A 20740-nucleotide genomic window follows, 5' to 3' on the forward strand; every position below is an offset into this window, starting at 1 on the left:
TTAAACACAGAACAGAGATGTTCTGCTACTTCTGCTATTAAACACAGAACAGAGATGTTCTGCTATTAAACACAGAACAGAGATGTTCTGCTACTTCTGGTATTAAACACAGAACAGAGATGTTCTGCTACTTCTGGTATTAAACACAGAACAGAGATGTTCTGCTACTTCTGGTATACACGCAGAACAGAGATGTCCTGCTACTTCTGGTATTAAACACAGAACAGAGATGTCCTGCTACTTCTGGTATTAAACACAGAACAGAGATGTTCTGCTACTTCTGGTATTAAACACAGAACAGAGATGTTCTGCTACTTCTGGTATTAAACACAGAACAGAGATGTCCTGCCACTTCTGGTATTAAACACAGAACAGAGATGTTCCAATACCTTTTTAAAGGAAAAAGGAAAAAGTTTCTTCCAGTTCAAGGTGAGTGATCACTGTTCTGACGTCCAGAAGCTCTTTTCGGTCATAAGAGACAGTAGCAGCAACATTATATACAAAACATGTTACAAACAATGTAAAAAACAAAATAGCCACAGCTGGTTAGGAACCTGTAAAAACGTCAGCCGTCCTTTCGGCACAACAAGAGCCCATGGTAGTGGACTGCAGGATGCAGGGGTTGCCTTTCACCAACAGGACCCTTGACATTTAAATGTTAAGAAGGTGGACGTTGTGGCATTGATAGCTATGGTAATTAATGGCACTGCCAAGGTGGAGAGAAGGTCCAGGAAGATAGAGATCATAGTGATGGCAGTGGAGCGGTTGCTGAAAGCTTTCTCAGCGAAGGAGTACCATGGAATATTGGCACACGGTCCTAGAGCCTGAGAAGGGAGATATGGAGAACTACAAGAAGGAAGAAGAGGGAGTTTGTACTATTTTAAATTAGGGCGGATTAAGTTAGTTTCATTATTACGTATGGATGATTAATTTATTTTATTATTATTTATTATTTTATTACTTATTTATTTTATTGGGTTATTATTTATTTTTTAAACCGTCCAGTTGGTGGCGGCAATAAACCTTTTGGGGCGTTGTCCGCCATAAAACCCACAGAAGAAGAAGACGACCATGTGACTTTAACCAACAATTCTGTTTGGGTGATTCTCCAGCTGTCTATCACAGCCTTCTGGTTTCAACCAGTGTGCCTGAATGCACATTTTGACTCGGGACCATTCCTAATCCAGGTCAGTGTTTTGTAGTTGCACGGATGAAGAAGATGTAAGTTCTGGCTAGCTTTTTAGCAAGTTGAGTGTGTTTATTTTCGGAAGATTATGTGTTGTGGGGTTTATTATCGGGTGGGTAAATGCTACGTAATGATGATAGACTGCAAACTGTTACTTTTAGGCTGAATGTACTGTGGCAAACCTCTTCAAGGTTAGGGAGCGTTTGTCACAAATTAAGTGGTAAACTGTCACCCAAGAATGAGAGTTCCTTCGAACAGGACAGTACCTGTGTGTTTGTTTCTCCTTCCTGGTCCGCCCAGGCCGTAGGCGAGGTCAAGGATAGCAGGGTTCGGTACATGAATCGGGTTCTCGGTAGGTCCAGGTCCAAACGCCAACAGGTAAATCCAAAATAATCCAGCTCATACACGGTAAATCCAGCCAATCTCTATTGTCTCTTTCTCTATTGTTCATAGATCCTTCCAGCACTCTCTCTCTCTCTCTCTTCCTGGTTTTTCTTGACCCTTTATCTGTGGGTCGGCTCCACCTTCTGGGGGTTCCCCTTGCTTCTGGGACTTGTAGTTTTGGCGGTCGGCCATTTTGTGATCTGTAGTTCTGACAGGGGTGGCCATTTTAGTGATCGGGCAGAGCCCGTTTATTTGTTCTGCTCTCACATATCTGACATTTATCACTCGACCCCCTTCTTTGCCACAGTACAGATTATGTACATTTCAGATACTCCATGTGCATGTTGACTATAATAGTGCCTGTATTGCATTGAATGCCCAGTAGACGTTATTGTTTAGAGACTGTTAATTGCTGTAGCCTGTACAGTATGTGCATGTTACCACTGTGTGTTCATAGTTTGCGCTACTGTTACGCCGTGGCGAGATTCTAGAACTTTTCAGAGACAGTTCTCATGCATGCACAGTAAAATGTATGACTCTGTTGCACCAGACACAGATCAGATAAGACCTACACTAGGCCAGAAATGCGTCAATAAAACTAGCCTGTAAAACAAATTACTTCTCTCTCTCTCTCTCTGGGCGATATGTATGTATTGTATTTATTACATGTTCCGAGGTCTCTCTTTGTGGCACCTGACCACACTACTGAACAGTAGTCCAGGTGCGACAACTAGAGCCTGTAGGACCTGCCTTGTTGATAGTGCTGTTAAGACTGCAGAGCAACACTTTTTTTAATGTATAGACTTCTGCTGTTGTATCAACATGTTTTGACCATGACAGTTTACAGGGTTACTCCAAGCAGTTTAGTCACCTAAACTTGTTACATTTTTCACATGATTTATTCCAAGATTTAGTTGAGGTTTATGGTTTAGTGAATGTTTTGTCCCAAATACAATGCTTTTAGGTTTAGAAAATATTTAGGGCTAACTTAATCCTTGCCACCCATTCTGAAACTAACTGCAGCTCTTTGTTAAGTTTTGCAGTCATTTCAGTCGCTGTAGTAGCTGAAATGTATAGTGTTGAGTCATCCGCGTACATAGACACTCTGGCTTTACTCAATGCCAGTGGCATGTCATTAGTAAAACAATTAAAAAGTAAGAGACCTAAACAGCTACCCTGGGGAATTCCTGATTCTACCTGGATTTTGTGTGAGAGGCTTCCATACCTTAAGGGAACATTTCGACAATCACCGTATAGTTAGTGAGAAAGTCCCTATTGGAACTGTACGGTCCCTTACTAGACGTCCGAAAACATTTTAGAAATTCGGGGACGGCGTCGGGCCGAGCGGTAGGGCCAGACCTACCGGGAAGTCATCAAATGAACTTTGTCGGACATTCGGTTTTCGTTTAATAAAATAAACAAATTTTAGCCCATTTTTGCGCAATGCCGAAATATCCCACAAGAGGGCATAAGCAATCATATTGCTATTGGACAAAACATCACGAATCACGACGTGCCATATCTCGGAAACCGAAAATATTTCGAAGCCGAAACTTGGTGGGCGTAGGTTTGGCATTATGGGAAGATGGCCCCGAACAAGATGGCGTCTAGGCCTCAACGGTTTTTGAGTTATGGCCATATTTCTGGGATTAAAGGTCCAAAATGAAAATAGAGAAAAGATTTTTTCACTTCACGTCAAAGTCAAGGAGCCTCCGGTGTCAATAAAAAAAAAATCAGCCATTTATCTATCGTCATTTACGAGAAATCGTACGTTGACCAGATCGTGATGTTCAGATATAGGTGTTTTTTTTTTCAACGGTTACAGATCCAGTTGCAGGGTGTTCATACGAGTATTTTTAAAATGTGCTGCGGAGCTCTGCGACATTTCTGTGATTTTCTATGATTTTCTGAAATAACACACACTCACTAAACCCTCCGTAAATAACTCAGTTCTTAACGTAAAGACTTAAAACTCAGGATTCTGTAAAGGCATACCCCAATGAGGATATGAGTTTATTTATAGCTTCCTGTGCCAACCGGAAGTGCCATAATTGGTGTCTCAGGGGCTGTTTGGAAGGGTTAAAAAAATCAGATCTGTCCAAAACTTCATATGTGTGATTAGACAACCCCCATGAACTGTAAATCAGTCATTTTTCCCTACAGATGTCAAAGAAAAGCTCTCACACACACACACACAGCAAGGATGGAGTGACAAAGCGTGGTGTTTAAAGACACAGAGAGCAGGCAATGGCACAAACATAATCCCAAGGCAGGGCCGAGTCCAACGAGGTGCCCCGCTTGACCGTAGCTCACTCGGTCTGAGCGCAGCGACCATGAGAAAAATAGGCCCACAATGAAGCCTGCACCACAATGTCATTTGATTTTGGGTGACAGCGGCGGAACCGTTAGGTTTAGAAGGACAATTCAAACACAGGACTGTTCCTAAGGTCCTCCCGATCTGTGCAAGCCTAACCTTGACTGTGTGGCATTAACCTTTCACAGTTAAAAGAAGGTGTTTACAAAAAAACAGTGTGCATTGACTTCTCTCCCCATAGGAATACATTGCCTGCTCCCCTAAATACAACCTGGGGTCTTTATGGGTTATGAATGCTGTATGAACCTGTCTTCTATGACATTCCATCAGACCACTATGAGGTCTACCTGTGTCGATTCTAAGCTTCCTGGAGCAACCGGAAGTGGTTAAATTGACCCAAAAGGTATTTGGATGTACATCACCTCGAAAGGTGCCGAGGCCTCTGCATTATTCAACCCTGTGTAGATCAGTCAATTCTCAACTTAAAGACTTAAAACTCAGGATTCCCTAGGTTTCTATGTCAGTCAAGACATGTGTGTATTTATAGCTTCCTGTGCCAACCGGAAGTGCCATAATTGGTGACTCAGGGGCTGTTTGGAAGGGTTAAAAAATCAGATCTGTCCAAAACTTCATATGTGTGATTAGACAACCCCCATGAACTGTAAATCAGTCATTTTTCCCATAAAAATTCAAAGGAAAAATAAATCACACAGATACACAACTTGGATGGAGGGACGTATTGGGGTGTGTAGAGACTGACAGTGCCTCCAATAGTTAGCTTTGTTCGAGCTAAAAAAGAACCGTCAGACCTAGAGTTCCGAAACTTTAGAATCCTGTTCTAGACCTCAGGTAGATAGTGCGTGGTGAGTTACGGCGCTCTAGGAGGTTCTCGGACCGAGAAACAGCGTCGAACATTTGCAATGACTTCAATTCATTTTGACCATTACGAAAATGGCGACATTTAGAAATGTCCCAGAGACACAAGACTAGGTGCATTGTGACCGTCTCTGCCCATAGAGACAGAACCCAACATCTCGGTCCGATAGCTCATTCAAGGACCCCGTAGCAAGGCATTGAAAAAAGTGGATTTTCAGCACCAATTAGGCTTTTACTCGGACACCAAATGACCTATCGGGCCGAAACTCGGGATTCGGGGTCGCCTCACATAGGACTACACATAATGTCCGAACTGGCCCCGCAGCTAGAAAGTAACTATGTGTTTTATGGTTTTTTAATGTTTTGTACCGAAGGCCTTGTGAATTTTGGGCCAGCTCTGAAGTATGTTATACTTGGCTCCTAAATGAGTTGGGAAAAGTGGGTTTGGTGTCAGTTTGTATCAGTTTGGTGTCAGAATGATATCAAATTGACTGATGGACGGTGACTTGCAGGTGACTCTTGTCCATTAGCAATATGTTTAAGTGGTGAGGTACCATCACCAAAAGCGACATTCTGAAATCAACCCAAATGAGCGATGGAGAGGTACCAGTATCACTGCCCAGCCATCCTGAGGTCATCGGGCCAGTCAATTTGGCATTCCTGCATGATTTTTATGGCATGACAAATTGGTGATGGTGACTGCCCAGTTAACCATATGGCAAATGCACAGTGACTTTGCAAAAGTGAGAAAACATGACCAAATGGACATTCTGAAATCAACCCTAACGAGTGATGGAGAGGTACCAGAATCACTGCCAAGCCATCCCGAGTTCATCGGGCCAGTCAATTTGGCATTCCTGCAAAATTTTCAGTGACTTTGAAAAAGTAAGGAACATTTGCAATATGTTTTAACAGTGAGGTACCATCACCAAAAGCGACATTCTGAAATCAACCCAAACGAGCCATGGAGAGGTACCAGTATCACTGCCCAGCCATCCCGAGGTCATCGGGCCAGTCAATTTGGCATTCCTGCAAAAATTTTCAGTGACTTTGAAAAAGTAAGGAACATTTGCAATATGTTTTAACAGTGAGGTACCATCACCAAAAGCGACATTCTGAAATCAACCCAAACGAGCAATGGAGAGGTACCAGTATCACTGCCCAGCCATCCTGAGGTCATCGGGCCAGTCAATTTGGCATTCCTGCATGATTTTTATGGCATGACAAATTGGTGATGGTGACTGCCCAGTTAACCATATGGCAAATGCACAGTGACTTTGAAAGAGTGAGAAAAATCACCAAATGGACATTCTGGAATCAACCCTAACGAGTGATGGAGAGGTACCATAATCACTGCCCAGATATCCCGAGGTCATCGGGCCAGTCAATTTGGCATTCCTGCACAAATTTTCAGTGACTTTGCAAAAGTAAGGAACATTTGCAATATGTTTTAACAGTGAGGTACCATCACCAAAAGCGACATTCTGAAATCAACCCAAACGAGCCATGGAGAGGTACCAGTATCACTGCCCAGCCATCCCGAGGTCATCGGGCCAGTCAATTTGGCATTCCTGCAAAAATTTTCAGTGACTTTGCAAAAGTAAGGAACATTTGCAATATGTTTTAACAGTGAGGTACCATCACCAAAAGCGACATTCTGAAATCAACCCAAACGAGCCATGGAGAGGTACCAGTATCACTGCCCAGCCATCCCGAGGTCATCGGGCCAGTCAATTTGGCATTCCTGCAAAAATTTTCAGTGACTTTGAAAAAGTAAGGAACATTTGCAATATGTTTTAACAGTGAGGTACCATCACCAAAAGCGACATTCTGAAATCAACCCAAACGAGCCATGGAGAGGTACCAGTATCACTGCCCAGCCATCCCGAGGTCATCGGGCCAGTCAATTTGGCATTCCTGCAAAAATTTTCAGTGACTTTGAAAAAGTAAGGAACATTTGCAATATGTTTTAACAGTGAGGTACCATCACCAAAAGCGACATTCTGAAATCAACCCAAACGAGCCATGGAGAGGTACCAGTATCACTGCCCAGCCATCCCGAGGTCATCGGGCCAGTCAATTTGGCATTCCTGCAAAAATCTTCAGTGACTTTGCAAAAGTAAGGAACATTTGCAATATGTTTTAACAGTGAGGTACCATCACCAAAAGCGACATTCTGAAATCAACCCAAACGAGCGATGGAGAGGTACCAGTATCACTGCCCAGACATCCCTATGTCATCGGGCCAGTCAATTTGGCATTCCTGCATGATTTTTATGGCATGACAAATTGGTGATGGTGACTGCCCAGTTAACCATATGGCAAATGCACAGTGACTTTGCAAAAGTGAGAAAACATGACCAAATGGACATGATGAAATCAACACAAACAATGGCATGACCATAGTGTCCAGACTGTGCCGAGTCCAACGAGGTGCCCCACTTGACCGTAGCTCGCTCGGTCTGAGCGCGGCGACCATGAGAAAAATAGGCCCAATATTAAGCCTTCACCAGTACGTCATTTGATTTTGGGTGACAGCGGCGGAACCGTTAGGTTTAGAAAGACAATTCAACCACAGGACTGTTCCTAAGGTCCTCCTGATCTGTCCAAGCCTATCCTTGACCGTGTGACATTAACCCTTCACAGTCAAAAGAAGGTGTTTACATAAAAACAGTGTTCATTGACTTCTCTCCCCATAGGAATATATTGGCTGCTCCACTAAATACAACCTGGAGTCTATATGGGTTATGAATGTTGTATGAACCTGTCTTTGGTACCAGTCCATCAGACCACTATAAGGTCTACCTGTGTCGATTCTAAGCTTCCTGGACCAACCGGAAGTGGTTCAAATCGCCCTAAAAGTGTATACCCATACACTGCCTGCAATTTGATGGACATATTGCATTGAACCCTGTGTAAATCAGTCAGTTTTCATGGTAAAGACTTAAAACTCAGGATTCTCTAATGGAATAGCCCAATGAGGATGTATGTTGAGTTACAGCTTCCTGTGCCAACCGGAAGTGCCATAATTGGTGACTCAGGGGCTGTTTGGAAGGGTTAAAAAAATCAGATCTTTCCAAAACTTCATATGTGTGATTAGACAACCCCCATGAACTGTAAATCAGTCATTTTTCCCAACAGATGTCAAAGAAAAGCTCTCACACACACACACAGCAAGGATGGAGTGACAAAGCGTGGTGTTTAAAGACACAGAGAGCAGGCAATGGCATAAACATAATCCCAAGGCCGTGCCGAGTCCAACGAGGTGCCCCTCTTGACCGTAGCTCGCTCGGTCTGAGCGCAGCGACCATGAGAAAAATAGGCCCACAATGATGCCTGCACCACAATGTCATTGGATTTTGGGTGACAGCGGCGGAACCGTTAGGTTTAGAAGGACAATTCAAACACAGGACTGTTCCTAAGGTCCTCCCGATCTGTGCAAGCCTAACCTTGACTGTGTGGCATTAACCTTTCACAGTTAAAAGAAGGTGTTTACAAAAAAACAGTGTGCATTGACTTCTCTCCCCATAGGAATACATTGCCTGCTCCCCTAAATACAACCTGGGGTCTTTATGGGTTATGAATGCTGTATGAACCTGTCTTCTATGACATTCCATCAGACCACTATGAGGTCTACCTGTGTCGATTCTAAGCTTCCTGGAGCAACCGGAAGTGGTTAGATTGACCCAAAAGGTATTTGGATGTACATCACCTCGAAAGGTGCCGAGGCCTCTGCATTTTTCAACCCTGTGTAGATCAGTCAATTCTCAACTTAAAGACTTAAAACTCAGGATTCCCTAGGTTTCTATGTCAGTCAAGACATGTGTGTATTTATAGCTTCCTGTGCCAACCGGAAGTGCCATAATTGGTGACTCAGGGGCTGTTTGGAAGGGTTAAAAAAATCAGATCTGTCCAAAACTTCATATGTGTGATTAGACAACCCCCATGAACTGTAAATCAGTCATTTTTCCCAACAGATGTCAAAGAAAAGCTCTCACACACACACACAGCAAGGATGGAGTGACAAAGCGTGGTGTTTAAAGACACAGAGAGCAGGCAATGGCATAAACATAATCCCAAGGCCGTGCCGAGTCCAACGAGGTGCCCCTCTTGACCGTAGCTCGCTCGGTCTGAGCGCAGCGACCATGAGAAAAATAGGCCCACAATGATGCCTGCACCACAATGTCATTGGATTTTGTGTGACAGCGGCGGAACCGTTAGGTTTAGAAGGACAATTCAAACACAGGACTGTTCCTAAGGTCCTCCCGATCTGTGCAAGCCTAACCTTGACTGTGTGGCATTAACCTTTCACAGTTAAAAGAAGGTGTTTACAAAAAAACAGTGTGCATTGACTTCTCTCCCCATAGGAATACATTGCCTGCTCCCCTAAATACAACCTGGGGTCTTTATGGGTTATGAATGCTGTATGAACCTGTCTTCTATGACATTCCATCAGACCACTATGAGGTCTACCTGTGTCGATTCTAAGCTTCCTGGAGCAACCGGAAGTGGTTAGATTGACCCAAAAGGTATTTGGATGTACATCACCTCGAAAGGTGCCGAGGCCTCTGCATTATTCAACCCTGTGTAGATCAGTCAATTCTCAACTTAAAGACTTAAAACTCAGGATTCCCTAGGTTTCTATGTCAGTCAAGACATGTGTGTATTTATAGCTTCCTGTGCCAACCGGAAGTGCCATAATTGGTGACTCAGGGGCTGTTTGGAAGGGTTAAAAAAATCAGATCTGTCCAAAACTTCATATGTGTGATTAGACAACCCCCATGAACTGTAAATCAGTCATTTTTCCCATAAAAATTCAAAGGAAAAATAAATCACACAGATACACAACTTGGATGGAGGGACGTATTGGGGTGTGTAGAGACTGACAGTGCCTCCAATAGTTAGCTTTGTTCGAGCTAAAAAAGAACCGTCAGACCTAGAGTTCCGAAACTTTAGAATCCTGTTCTAGACCTCAGGTAGATAGTGCGTGGTGAGTTACGGCGCTCTAGGAGGTTCTCGGACCGAGAAACAGCGTTGAACATTTGCAATGACTTCAATTCATTTTGACCATTACGAAAATGGCGACATTTAGAAATGTCCCAGAAACACAAGACTAGGTGCATTGTGACCGTCTCGGCCCATAGAGACAGAACCCAACATCTCGGTCCGATAGCTCATTCAAGGACCCCGTAGCAAGGCATTGAAAAAAGTGGATTTTCAGCACCAATTAGGCTTTTACTCGGACACCAAATGACCTATCGGGCCGAAACTCGGGATTCGGGGTCGCCTCACATAGGACTACACATAATGTCCGAACTGGCCCCGCAGCTAGAAAGTAACTATGTGTTTTATGGTTTTTTAATGTTTTGTACCGAAGGCCTTGTGAATTTTGGGCCAGCTCTGAAGTATGTTATACTTGGCTCCTAAATGAGTTGGGAAAAGTGGGTTTGGTGTCAGTTTGTATCAGTTTGGTGTCAGAATGATATCAAATTGACTGATGGACGGTGACTTGCAGGTGACTCTTGTCCATTAGCAATATGTTTAAGCGGTGAGGTACCATCACCAAAAGCGACATTCTGAAATCAACCCAAACGAGCGATGGAGAGGTACCAGTATCACTGCCCAGACATCCCGAGGTCATCGGGCCAGTCAATTTGGCATTCCTGCATGATTTTTATGGCATGACAAATTGGTGATGGTGACTGCCCAGTTAACCATATGGCAAATGCACAGTGACTTTGCAAAAGTGAGAAAACATGACCAAATGGACATTCTGAAATCAACACAAACAATGGCATCACCATAGTGTCCAGACTATGCCGAGTCCAACGAGGTGCCCCGCTTGACCGTAGCTCGCTCGGTCTGAGCGCGGCGACCATGAGAAAAATAGGCCCAATATGAAGCCTTCACCAGTACGTCATTTGATTTTGGGTGACAGCGGCGGAACCGTTAGGTTTAGAAAGACAATTCAACCACAGGAATGTTCCTAAGGTCCTCCTGATCTGTCCAAGCCTATCCTTGACCGTGTGACATTAACCCTTCACAGTCAAAAGAAGGTGTTTACATAAAAACTGTGTTCATTGACTTCTCTCCCCATAGGAATATATTGGCTGCTCCACTAAATACAACCTGGAGTCTATATGGGTTATGAATGTTGTATGAACCTGTCTTTGGTACCAGTCCATCAGACCACTATAAGGTCTACCTGTGTCGATTCTAAGCTTCCTGGACCAACCGGAAGTGGTCCAAATCGCCCTAAAAGTGTATACCCATACACTGCCTGCAATTTGATGGACATAGTGCATTGAACCCTGTGTAAATCAGTCAGTTTTCATGGTAAAGACTTAAAACTCAGGATTCTCTAATGGAATACCCCAATGAGGATGTATGTTGAGTTACAGCTTCCTGTGCCAACCGGAAGTGCCATAATTGGTGTCTCATGGGCTGTTTGGAGGGGTTAAAAATATCAGATCTTTCCAAAACTTCATATATATGATTAGGCAACCCCCATGAACTGTAAATCAGTCATTTTTCCCATAAAAATTCAAAGGAAAACTAAATCACACAGATACACAACATGGATGGAGGGACGTATCATTGGGGTGCGTAGAGACTGACAGTGCCTCCAATAGTTAGCTTTGAATGATATCAAATTGACTGATGGACAGTGACTTGCAGGTGACTCTTGTCCATTAGCAATATGTTTAAGCGGTGAGGTACCATCACCAAAAGCGACATTCTGAAATCAGCCCAAACGAGCGATGGAGAGGTACCAGTATCACTGCCCAGACATCCCTATGTCATCGGGCCAGTCAATTTGGCATTCCTGCATGATTTTTATAGCATGACAAATTGGTGATGGTGACTGCCCAGTTAACCATATGGCAACTGCACAGTGACTTTGAAAGAGTGAGAAAAATCACCAAATGGACATTCTGGAATCAACCCTAACGAGCAATGGAGAGGTACCAGAATCACTGCCAAGCCATCCCGACTTCATCGGGCCAGTCAATTTGGCATTCCTGCAAAAATTTTCAGTGACTTTGCAAAAGTAAGGAACATTTGCAATATGTTTTAACAGTGAGGTACCATCACCAAAAGCGACATTCTGAAATCAACCCAAACGAGCCATGGAGAGGTACCAGTATCACTGCCCAGCCATCCCGAGGTCATCGGGCCAGTCAATTTGGCATTCCTGCAAAAATTTTCAGTGACTTTGCAAAAGTAAGGAACATTTGCAATATGTTTTAACAGTGAGGTACCATCACCAAAAGCGACATTCTGAAATCAACCCAAACGAGCCATGGAGAGGTACCAGTATCACTGCCCAGCCATCCCGAGGTCATCGGGCCAGTCAATTTGGCATTCCTGCAAAAATTTTCAGTGACTTTGAAAAAGTAAGGAACATTTGCAATATGTTTTAACAGTGAGGTACCATCACCAAAAGCGACATTCTGAAATCAACCCAAACGAGCCATGGAGAGGTACCAGTATCACTGCCCAGCCATCCTGAGGTCATCGGGCCAGTCAATTTGGCATTCCTGCATGATTTTTATGGCATGACAAATTGGTGATGGTGACTGCCCAGTTAACCATATGGCAAATGCACAGTGACTTTGCAAAAGTGAGAAAACATGACCAAATGGACATTCTGAAATCAACCCTAACGAGTGATGGAGAGGTACCAGTATCACTGCCCAGCCATCCCGAGGTCATCGGGCCAGTCAATTTGGCATTCCTGCAAAAATTTTCAGTGACTTTGCAAAAGTAAGGAACATTTGCAATATGTTTTAACAGTGAGGTACCATCACCAAAAGCGACATTCTGAAATCAACCCAAACGAGCCATGGAGAGGTACCAGTATCACTGCCCAGCCATCCCGAGGTCATCGGGCCAGTCAATTTGGCATTCCTGCAAAAATTTTCAGTGACTTTGCAAAAGTAAGGAACATTTGCAATATGTTTTAACAGTGAGGTACCATCACCAAAAGCGACATTTTGAAATCAACCCAAACGAGCCATGGAGAGGTACCAGTATCACTGCCCAGCCATCCCGAGGTCATCGGGCCAGTCAATTTGGCATTCCTGCAAAAATTTTCAGTGACTTTGCAAAAGTAAGGAACATTTGCAATATGTTTTAACAGTGAGGTACCATCACCAAAAGCGACATTCTGAAATCAACCCAAACGAGCCATGGAGAGGTACCAGTATCACTGCCCAGACATCCCTATGTCATCGGGCCAGTCAATTTGGCATTCCTGCATGATTTTTATGGCATGACAAATTGGTGATGGTGACTGCCCAGTTAACCATATGGCAAATGCACAGTGACTTTGCAAAAGTGAGAAAACATGACCAAATGGACATTCTGAAATCAACCCTAACGAGTGATGGAGAGGTACCAGAATCACTGCCAAGCCATCCCGAGTTCATCGGGCCAGTCAATTTGGCATTCCTGCAAAAATTTTCAGTGACTTTGCAAAAGTAAGGAACATTTGCAATATGTTTTAACAGTGAGGTACCATCACCAAAAGCGACATTCTGAAATCAACCCAAACGAGCCATGGAGAGGTACCAGTATCACTGCCCAGCCATCCCGAGGTCATCGGGCCAGTCAATTTGGCATTCCTGCAAAATTTTTTAGTGACTTTGCAAAAGTAAGGAACATTTGCAATATGTTTTAACAGTGAGGTACCATCACCAAAAGCGACATTCTGAAATCAACCCAAACGAGCGATGGAGAGGTACCAAAATCACTGCCCAGCCATCCTGAGGTCATCGGGCCAGTCAATTTGGCATTCCTGCATGATTTTTATAGCATGACAAATTGGTGATGGTGACTGCCCAGTTAACCATATGGCAAATGCACAGTGACTTTGAAAGAGTGAGAAAAATCACCAAATGGACATTCTGGAATCGACCATAACGAGTGATGGAGAGGTACCAGAATCACTGCCAAGCCATCCCGAGGTCATCGGGCCAGTCAATTTGGCATTCCTGCAAAAATTTTCAGTGACTTTGAAAAAGTAAGGAACATTTGCAATATGTTTTAACAGTGAGGTACCATCACCAAAAGCGACATTCTGAAATCAACCCAAACGAGCGATGGAGAGGTACCAGAATCACTGCCCAGCCATCCCGAGTTCATCGGGCCAGTCAATTTGGCATTCCTGCATGATTTTTATGGCATGACAAATTGGTGATGGTGAATGCCCAGTTAACCATATGGCAAATGCACAGTGACTTTGCAAAAGTGAGAAAACATAAACAAATGGACATGATGAAATCAACACCACGAGTGATTGAAAGGAACAACAATCACTGCCCGGCCATCCCGAGTTCATCAGGCCAGTCAATTTTGCATTTCTGAAGGATTTTTGAGCATGTCAAATTTCTTATGACATTTGGCCCCCACAAAACATATGCCTTATGCACAAGCAAAAAAAAAAAAAAAAACATTATAATAATAAAATATGACTAAAGTATGTTGATACAGTTCTTATACGTGTGTAACTGACACAAAATGCGAAAAAATTTCGAAAAACGGTCCAGAAAGCACTTTTTTAGGGGTGTGTGAAGTTTTTTATGAAATTTAATAATTTTTGACTTTTGACTTCTGACTTCCTATGAAATCATATTGCAGATGGACAAAACACATGCAATATGCGCAAGTAAAAAAAATAAAAAAAATTATGATAATAAAATATGACTAAAGTATGTTGATACAGTTCTTATACGTGTGTAACTGACACAAAATGCGAAAAAATTTCGAAAAACGGTCCAGAAAGCACTTTTTTAGGGGTGTGTGAAGTTTTTTATGAAATTTAAGAATTTTTGACTTTTGACTTCTGACTTCCTATGAAATCATATTGCAAATGGACAAAACATATGCAATATGCGCAAGTAAAAAAATTAAAAAAATTATGTTAATAAAATTGGACAAAAGTATTTTCATACAGTTCTTATACATGTGTAATTGTCAAAAAAAGCGAAAGAATTTCGAAAAACGGTCCAGAAAGCACTTTTTTAAGGGGTGATACGTTTTTTTCAAAAAATTCGTTTTTTCAAAATTTGGCTTTTGGATGTTGACTTGGAGTCCAATACCAATATGAAAAACCATGGTGGAGTGCAATCGCCACCTGTTGGATTTTTGAAGTGTTACAACTGGCAATACCCATATGGCAATAGCAGTAAACTTTGCATGAATCAACGCCGCTTTGGGTGGTATTGGCCAATGTGTGCATGGTTCGGTCAATGCCAATAACTTGCCATTCATTTTTGTCCACTACGGGGGTGAAATCCCTTACATTAAAGAACATCCTCTGTTGTGTTAGACAGGTAACTCTTTATCCACAATATAGGGTGTAAAGCCATAAAACATGTGTTTTTCATAGTCAACAGACTATGGTCGATAATGTCAAAAGCCGCACTGAAGTATGACAAAACAGCCTCCATAATCTTTTTATAATCAATTTCTCTCAGCCGAAAAAACTGAAATATCACATTTACATCAGACCCTTTACACAGTATTTTTTAAAGCACCTTTGGCAGTGATTACAGCCTTGAGTCTTCTTTGGTATGACACTATAAGCTTGGCACACCTGTATTTGGGGAGTTTCTCCCAATCTTCTCTGCAGATCCTCTCCAGCTCTATCAGGTTGGATGGGGAGCGTTGCTGCACAGCTATTTTCAGGTCTCTCCAGAGATGTTCGATCGGGTTCAAGTCCAGGCTCTGGCTGGGCCACTCAAGGACATTTAGAGACTTGTTCCGATACCACTCCTGCGTTATTTTGTCTCTACCACTCTACCATATTGGCCTGATTGGTGGAGTGCTGCAGAGATGGTTGTCCTTCTGGAATGTTCTCACATCTCCACAGAAGAACTCTGGAGCTCTGTCAGAGTAACCATGGGGCTCTTGGTCACCTCCCTGACCAAAGCCCTTCTCCCCCGATTGCTAAGTTTTGCCAGGTGGCCAGCTCTAGAAAGAGTCTTGGTGGTTCCAAACATCTTCCATTTAAGAATGATGGAGGCCACTGTGTTCTTGGGGACCTTCAATGCTGCAGAATTGTTTTGGTACCCTTCCCCAGATCTGTGCCTTGGCACAATCCTGTCTTGGAGCTCTACAGACAATTCCTTAGACCTCAAGGCTTGGTTTTTGCTCTGACATGCACTGTCAACTGTGGGACCTTATATAGACAGGTGTGTGCCTTTCCAAATCATGTCCAATCAACTGAATTTACCACAAGTTGTCGAAACATCTCAAGGATGATCAATGGAAACAGGACGCACCTGAACAAAAATGTTGAGTCTTATAGCAAAAGGGTCTGAATACTTATGTAAATAAGTTATTTCTGTTTTTTCTAAAAATCTGTTTTTGTTTTGTAATTATGGGGTATTGTGATGTCATTATGAGGTATTGTGTGTAGATTGATGAGGAAAACATTATATTTAATGCATTTTAGAATAAGGCTGTAACATAAGAAAATGTGGAGAAAGGGAAGGGGTCTGAATACCTTCCGAAATAATAAAGATTCCATTAAAATACCCTCCCTTTGGAACCCTAGACAGGAGCCATGTGGGATTGTCAGTCGAAATATGTCTGCATCTTCCTCCTGCTGGCTCTGTCAGGCCTCTTCTTCCTGTTCCGTAACATCAACATTCTGGAGGTGAGGACCTTGCTTCTATCACTATCTACCTGCATCAGCCTACACAACTCTCCCCTTTAGTGACCTCTAATCTCCTCCATAGTGGAAGCTCAACAGTACATTGGACTTAAGCAGCATCCACTCAGAGGGCTCTCCTCCTTGCCTCGATCGCAAGCTGAGCTTCTTCTGTAGCCACCTGGTCCAGGAGCCCTCTACCGAGGAGGCTCTGGAAGATTGTTCCCTCCTGGAGTCCATCGCCGGGCCAGAGCCTCTGCCCGTGACGACACCCCTGGACCAGACCAGTGACCCTGCACACAGTCTGTTTGCAATCCTTACAGCAGGGGGAGGGAGAGAGAGGCACGTCGGGGACCAGCTAGAGGCTCTGGTCCTTATGAACGATTTCCAGGGGCGTCCCAAGAGCCGTGGCGGGGACTTCCTGCTGGCCCGGCTGCACTCCCCAGAGTTGGGGGCGGGCGTTGCAGGACAGGTACTAGACCACTTGAATGGGACCTACTCTGCTATTTTCCCGTTACTCTGGGAAGGGTCTGTATGGGTGGAGGTGACACTGGTCCATCCTAGCGAGGCAGTTTCTCTTCTACGGCGCTTACAAGAGGAACGGCTAAACTGGGTGCCTTCCAAGAGCCTGTTCCGTTCTGGATTATTGTCTGAGACCACCGAGTGTAACCTGTGTCTGCCCAACAACCAGCAGCCACTGTGCGATTACACAGACCCCCGTACGGGGGAACCTTGGTTCTGCTACAAGCCCAAGACGCTGGCTTGTGACACGCGGATCAACCACTTCAAGGCAGGCTCCCAGACATATCTGCAACATCTGACCAGCAAAGAAGCGCTGCTCTTCCAGAGGTTAGTAGGAGGTAAAACACAATGTGTGTGTGAATAAGGACTCGATTCAATCCCTAAGGCTGAAGTTCAGCGTTGTAGCACGATTTGACATTGAAAGGCGATGTTACCGCGGTAGCGAAGACTGCATTCACGGCCAACGCTGCATATGTCGGCTCAATGGGAAATGACCTTTTAATTTCATAGCTATTGTGATGAACTTGGGTGATTGAATCGAGTCCAAAGTGCATTGTCTGTTTCATCTGGCTGCTATTTATGCTCCCCCCCCCCCTCCCCCCAGATTATACAGTGGTTCAGGTGAATGGTATTGCTTGCTACAGTTTTTTTTTTCTAATCACGTAAAATTATTGAAACTTTTTTTTTTTTTTTTTTTAGTGGCATCAACATCAACGTGCATATTCATGCAACGGGGTCTGACAGCGTCACTGTGCTGCCAAAGGAGAAAGGTGGGAATTTCGCTAAAATTATTGCAGAGTGTGAAGAAAAAATGTGATTTTATCTGTCAAGTGATGGTAGCTTTGTGCATCACGGCAACTTCCGCATTTCAGACAAACCAGATGAGACCTATCAGGACCCTCCCCTCCCCTCCAGGACCCCTCCCTCTGGGTATTACTACCAAGGGTCATGGCGGGCGCTGGATGGTGTCGTAATACGCCAGTTTAACGACCCCGCTGCCGTTATTAAGTGTCTGAAGGGCAAGCAGGTGTACATGTACGGAGACTCCACCGTTAGACAGTACTATGACTACCTCACCAGCTTTGTGCCAGGTGAGTGTTGTTTGCCAAACCTATTACATCTTACACCCGACTGTGTCTCAGGTGTGTAAAAATGATCTCTCTTTCTCTCAACATTCATCTCTCTCTCTCTCTCTCTCAGAGCTGAAGAAGTTCAACCTTAGAAGTCATGTGAGAGCGGGGCCATTCATGGCAGAGAACATCCCCAACAACATCCTGTTGAAGTACCGCTGCCACGGCCCCCCCATATTCTGGCCCCCTCTCAGTGTCAGTCAGCTGCACTACGTAGCTAATGAGCTGGACGGCCTGGCCGGTGGTTCAGACACTGTTGTCGTCATCAGCGTTTCGACCCATTTCAGCTTTTTCCCTCTGCAGGCCTACATTCGCCGACTAAGACGTATTCGAAGGGCGGTGGTTCGCCTTCTGAACCGAGCTCCGGGGACCGTAGTAGTTGTGCGCTCTGCCAACCTGGACCAAAGGAAGGACAACTTCATCAACAGTGACTGGATCTTGACCCAGCTGGACAGGGTGCTCAAGGCCATGTTCAGGGGTCTGGATGTGATGCTGCTGGATGCCTGGGAGATGACCCTTGCCCACCACCTCCCCCACGATCTTCACCCAGCCCCCCCCATCATCAAGAACATGATAAACACAATCCTCTCTGGTGTCTGCCCCCTGTCATCAAGAACATGATAAATATTGAATAATGTAGTAACCAACAAAGTGTCCTTCTTCTTAGTTGTCCGTGTCTCTTCGATGACTTGTCATGTAGTCTGGAGCAGAAGGTTCCCTTCGTTCTTTGTTCTGGAAGGTTCTGGTCCTTAAACGTTTTTGTATTTCTTCTTCCTGAAAAGTCTGATAAGACAAAATAAAGTTTGGGCTGTTTTTACTTGATTCTTTGAATGTCTTGAGTGTTTTTAATCTGTGCGGGTCTGACCACAAGGGTTAATGGCATCACAAAACAATCAACCATATGACATTAGTTTTCCATATCTCCCCACTGACCATTCACGTTCTTTATGTTAGAATTATTGTTCCATTATCCCCTTTTTTGGACGTTAGAGTTTTGGGCAGGCAAAAGTCTCTGGAGTCAAAGGGACAGTCCTTTAGCCAACACTGGAGGGTCGAGAGTACTCTTAATTTACTGCTTAATTTACGACCGGGTGTGGTGTCAAAAACGGCCCAGTGCCCACCTCCCCCTTTGCAGGGGGGAGAGGGTCTGGTTATTATCAGCTATTGTCAAGCTGATCTGACCCATTGTGATCCTCACAGGACAACGATGACACATGTTAAAGGTAAATTTGCGTAATTTCTTTCCTTCTAAATGAGTTTGAGCCAATCAGTTGTGTTGTGACAAGGTAGGGGTGGTATACAGAAGATATCCATATTATGGCAAGAATAGCTCAAATGAGCAAAGAGAAACGACAGTCCAGAATGACTTTAAGACATGAAGGTCAATCAATCCGGAAAATGTCAAGAACTTAAAAAATTTCTTAAAAGTGCAGTCGCAAAAACCATCAAGCGCTATGATGAAACTGGCTCTCATGAGGACCGCCACAGGAAAGAAAAACCCAGAGTTACCTCTGCTGCAGAGGATAAGTTCATTAGAGTTAACTGCACCTCAGATTGCAGCCCAAATAAATGCATCACAGAGTTCAAGTAACAGACACATCTCAACATCAACTGTTCAGATGAGACTGTGTGAATCAGGCAGGCATTCACGGTCGAATTGCTGCAAAGAAACCACTACTAAAGATCATCAATAAGAAGAAGAGACTTGCTTGGGCCAAGAAACGCAACCAATTAACATTAGACTGGTGGAAATCTGTCCTTTGGTCTGATGAGTCCAAATTTGAGATTTCTGGTTCCAACCACCGTGTCTTTGTGAGATGCAGAGTAGATGAACGGATGTTCTCTGCATGTGTGGTTCCCACCGTGAAGCATGGAGGAGGAGGTGTGATGGTGTGGGGGTGCTTTGCTGTTGACATTGTGATTTATTTAGAATTCAAGGCACAATTAACCAGCATGGTTACCACAGCATTCTGCAGCGATACGCCATCCCATCTGGTTTGTGTTTGGTGGGACTATCATTTGTTTTTCAACAGGACAATGACCCAAAACACACCTCCAGGCTGTATAAGGGCTATTTGACCAAGAAGGAGAGTGATGGAGTGCTGCATCAGATGACCTGGCCTCCACAATCACCAGACCTCAACCCAATTGAAATGGTTTAGGATGAGTTGGACCGCAGAGTGAAGGAAATACAGCCAACAAGTGCTCAGCATATGTGGGAACTCCTTCAACTCCGTTGGAAAAGCATTCCTCATGAAGATGGTTGAGAGAATGCCAAGAGTGCGCAAAGGGTAAAGAAGAGGATTCTTCTTTGAAGAATATAAAATGTCAAATCTATTTTGATTTGTGTAACACTTTTTTGGTTACTACGTGATGCCATATGTGTTATTTCATCATTTTGAATTTTTCACTATTATTCAACAATGTAGAAAATAGTAAAAATAAAATCAAGAAAACCCCTTGAATGAGTAGGTGTTTCCAAAATGTTGACAGGAACTGTACCCATAAAAACTCGCTGCTGTCGTCGCTGCCGACTGTGATTCTAACATGTATTGACTCAGGGGTGTGAATACTTATGTAAATTAGATATTTCTAAGACATTTTCAATAGTTTTACAAAAATGTTGAAAAAATAAATGTCACTTTGTCATTATGTGGTATTTTGTGTAG

At 43.7% G+C, this 20740-nt stretch overlaps 1 protein-coding gene across 1 annotated transcript; it reads left to right on the forward strand.

Moving 5' to 3' along the window:
• The first annotated feature begins 1122 nt into the window (after nt 1-1122).
• On the forward strand, nt 1123-18893 carry LOC135536583 (NXPE family member 3-like). Its single transcript, XM_064962875.1, has 7 exons — nt 1123-1187; nt 1487-1564; nt 16324-16425; nt 16508-17268; nt 17641-17711; nt 17814-18032; nt 18142-18893. Exons 2-7 carry the CDS (start codon nt 1523-1525, stop codon nt 18690-18692), a joined length of 1746 nt encoding a protein of 581 aa, XP_064818947.1. The 5' UTR covers nt 1123-1187; nt 1487-1522; the 3' UTR covers nt 18693-18893.
• Nucleotides 18894-20740: the final 1847 nt, after the last annotated feature.

This window comes from Oncorhynchus masou, unplaced genomic scaffold (assembly GCF_036934945.1).
Source record: "Oncorhynchus masou masou isolate Uvic2021 unplaced genomic scaffold, UVic_Omas_1.1 unplaced_scaffold_640, whole genome shotgun sequence".
Lineage (NCBI taxonomy): Eukaryota > Metazoa > Chordata > Actinopteri > Salmoniformes > Salmonidae > Oncorhynchus > Oncorhynchus masou.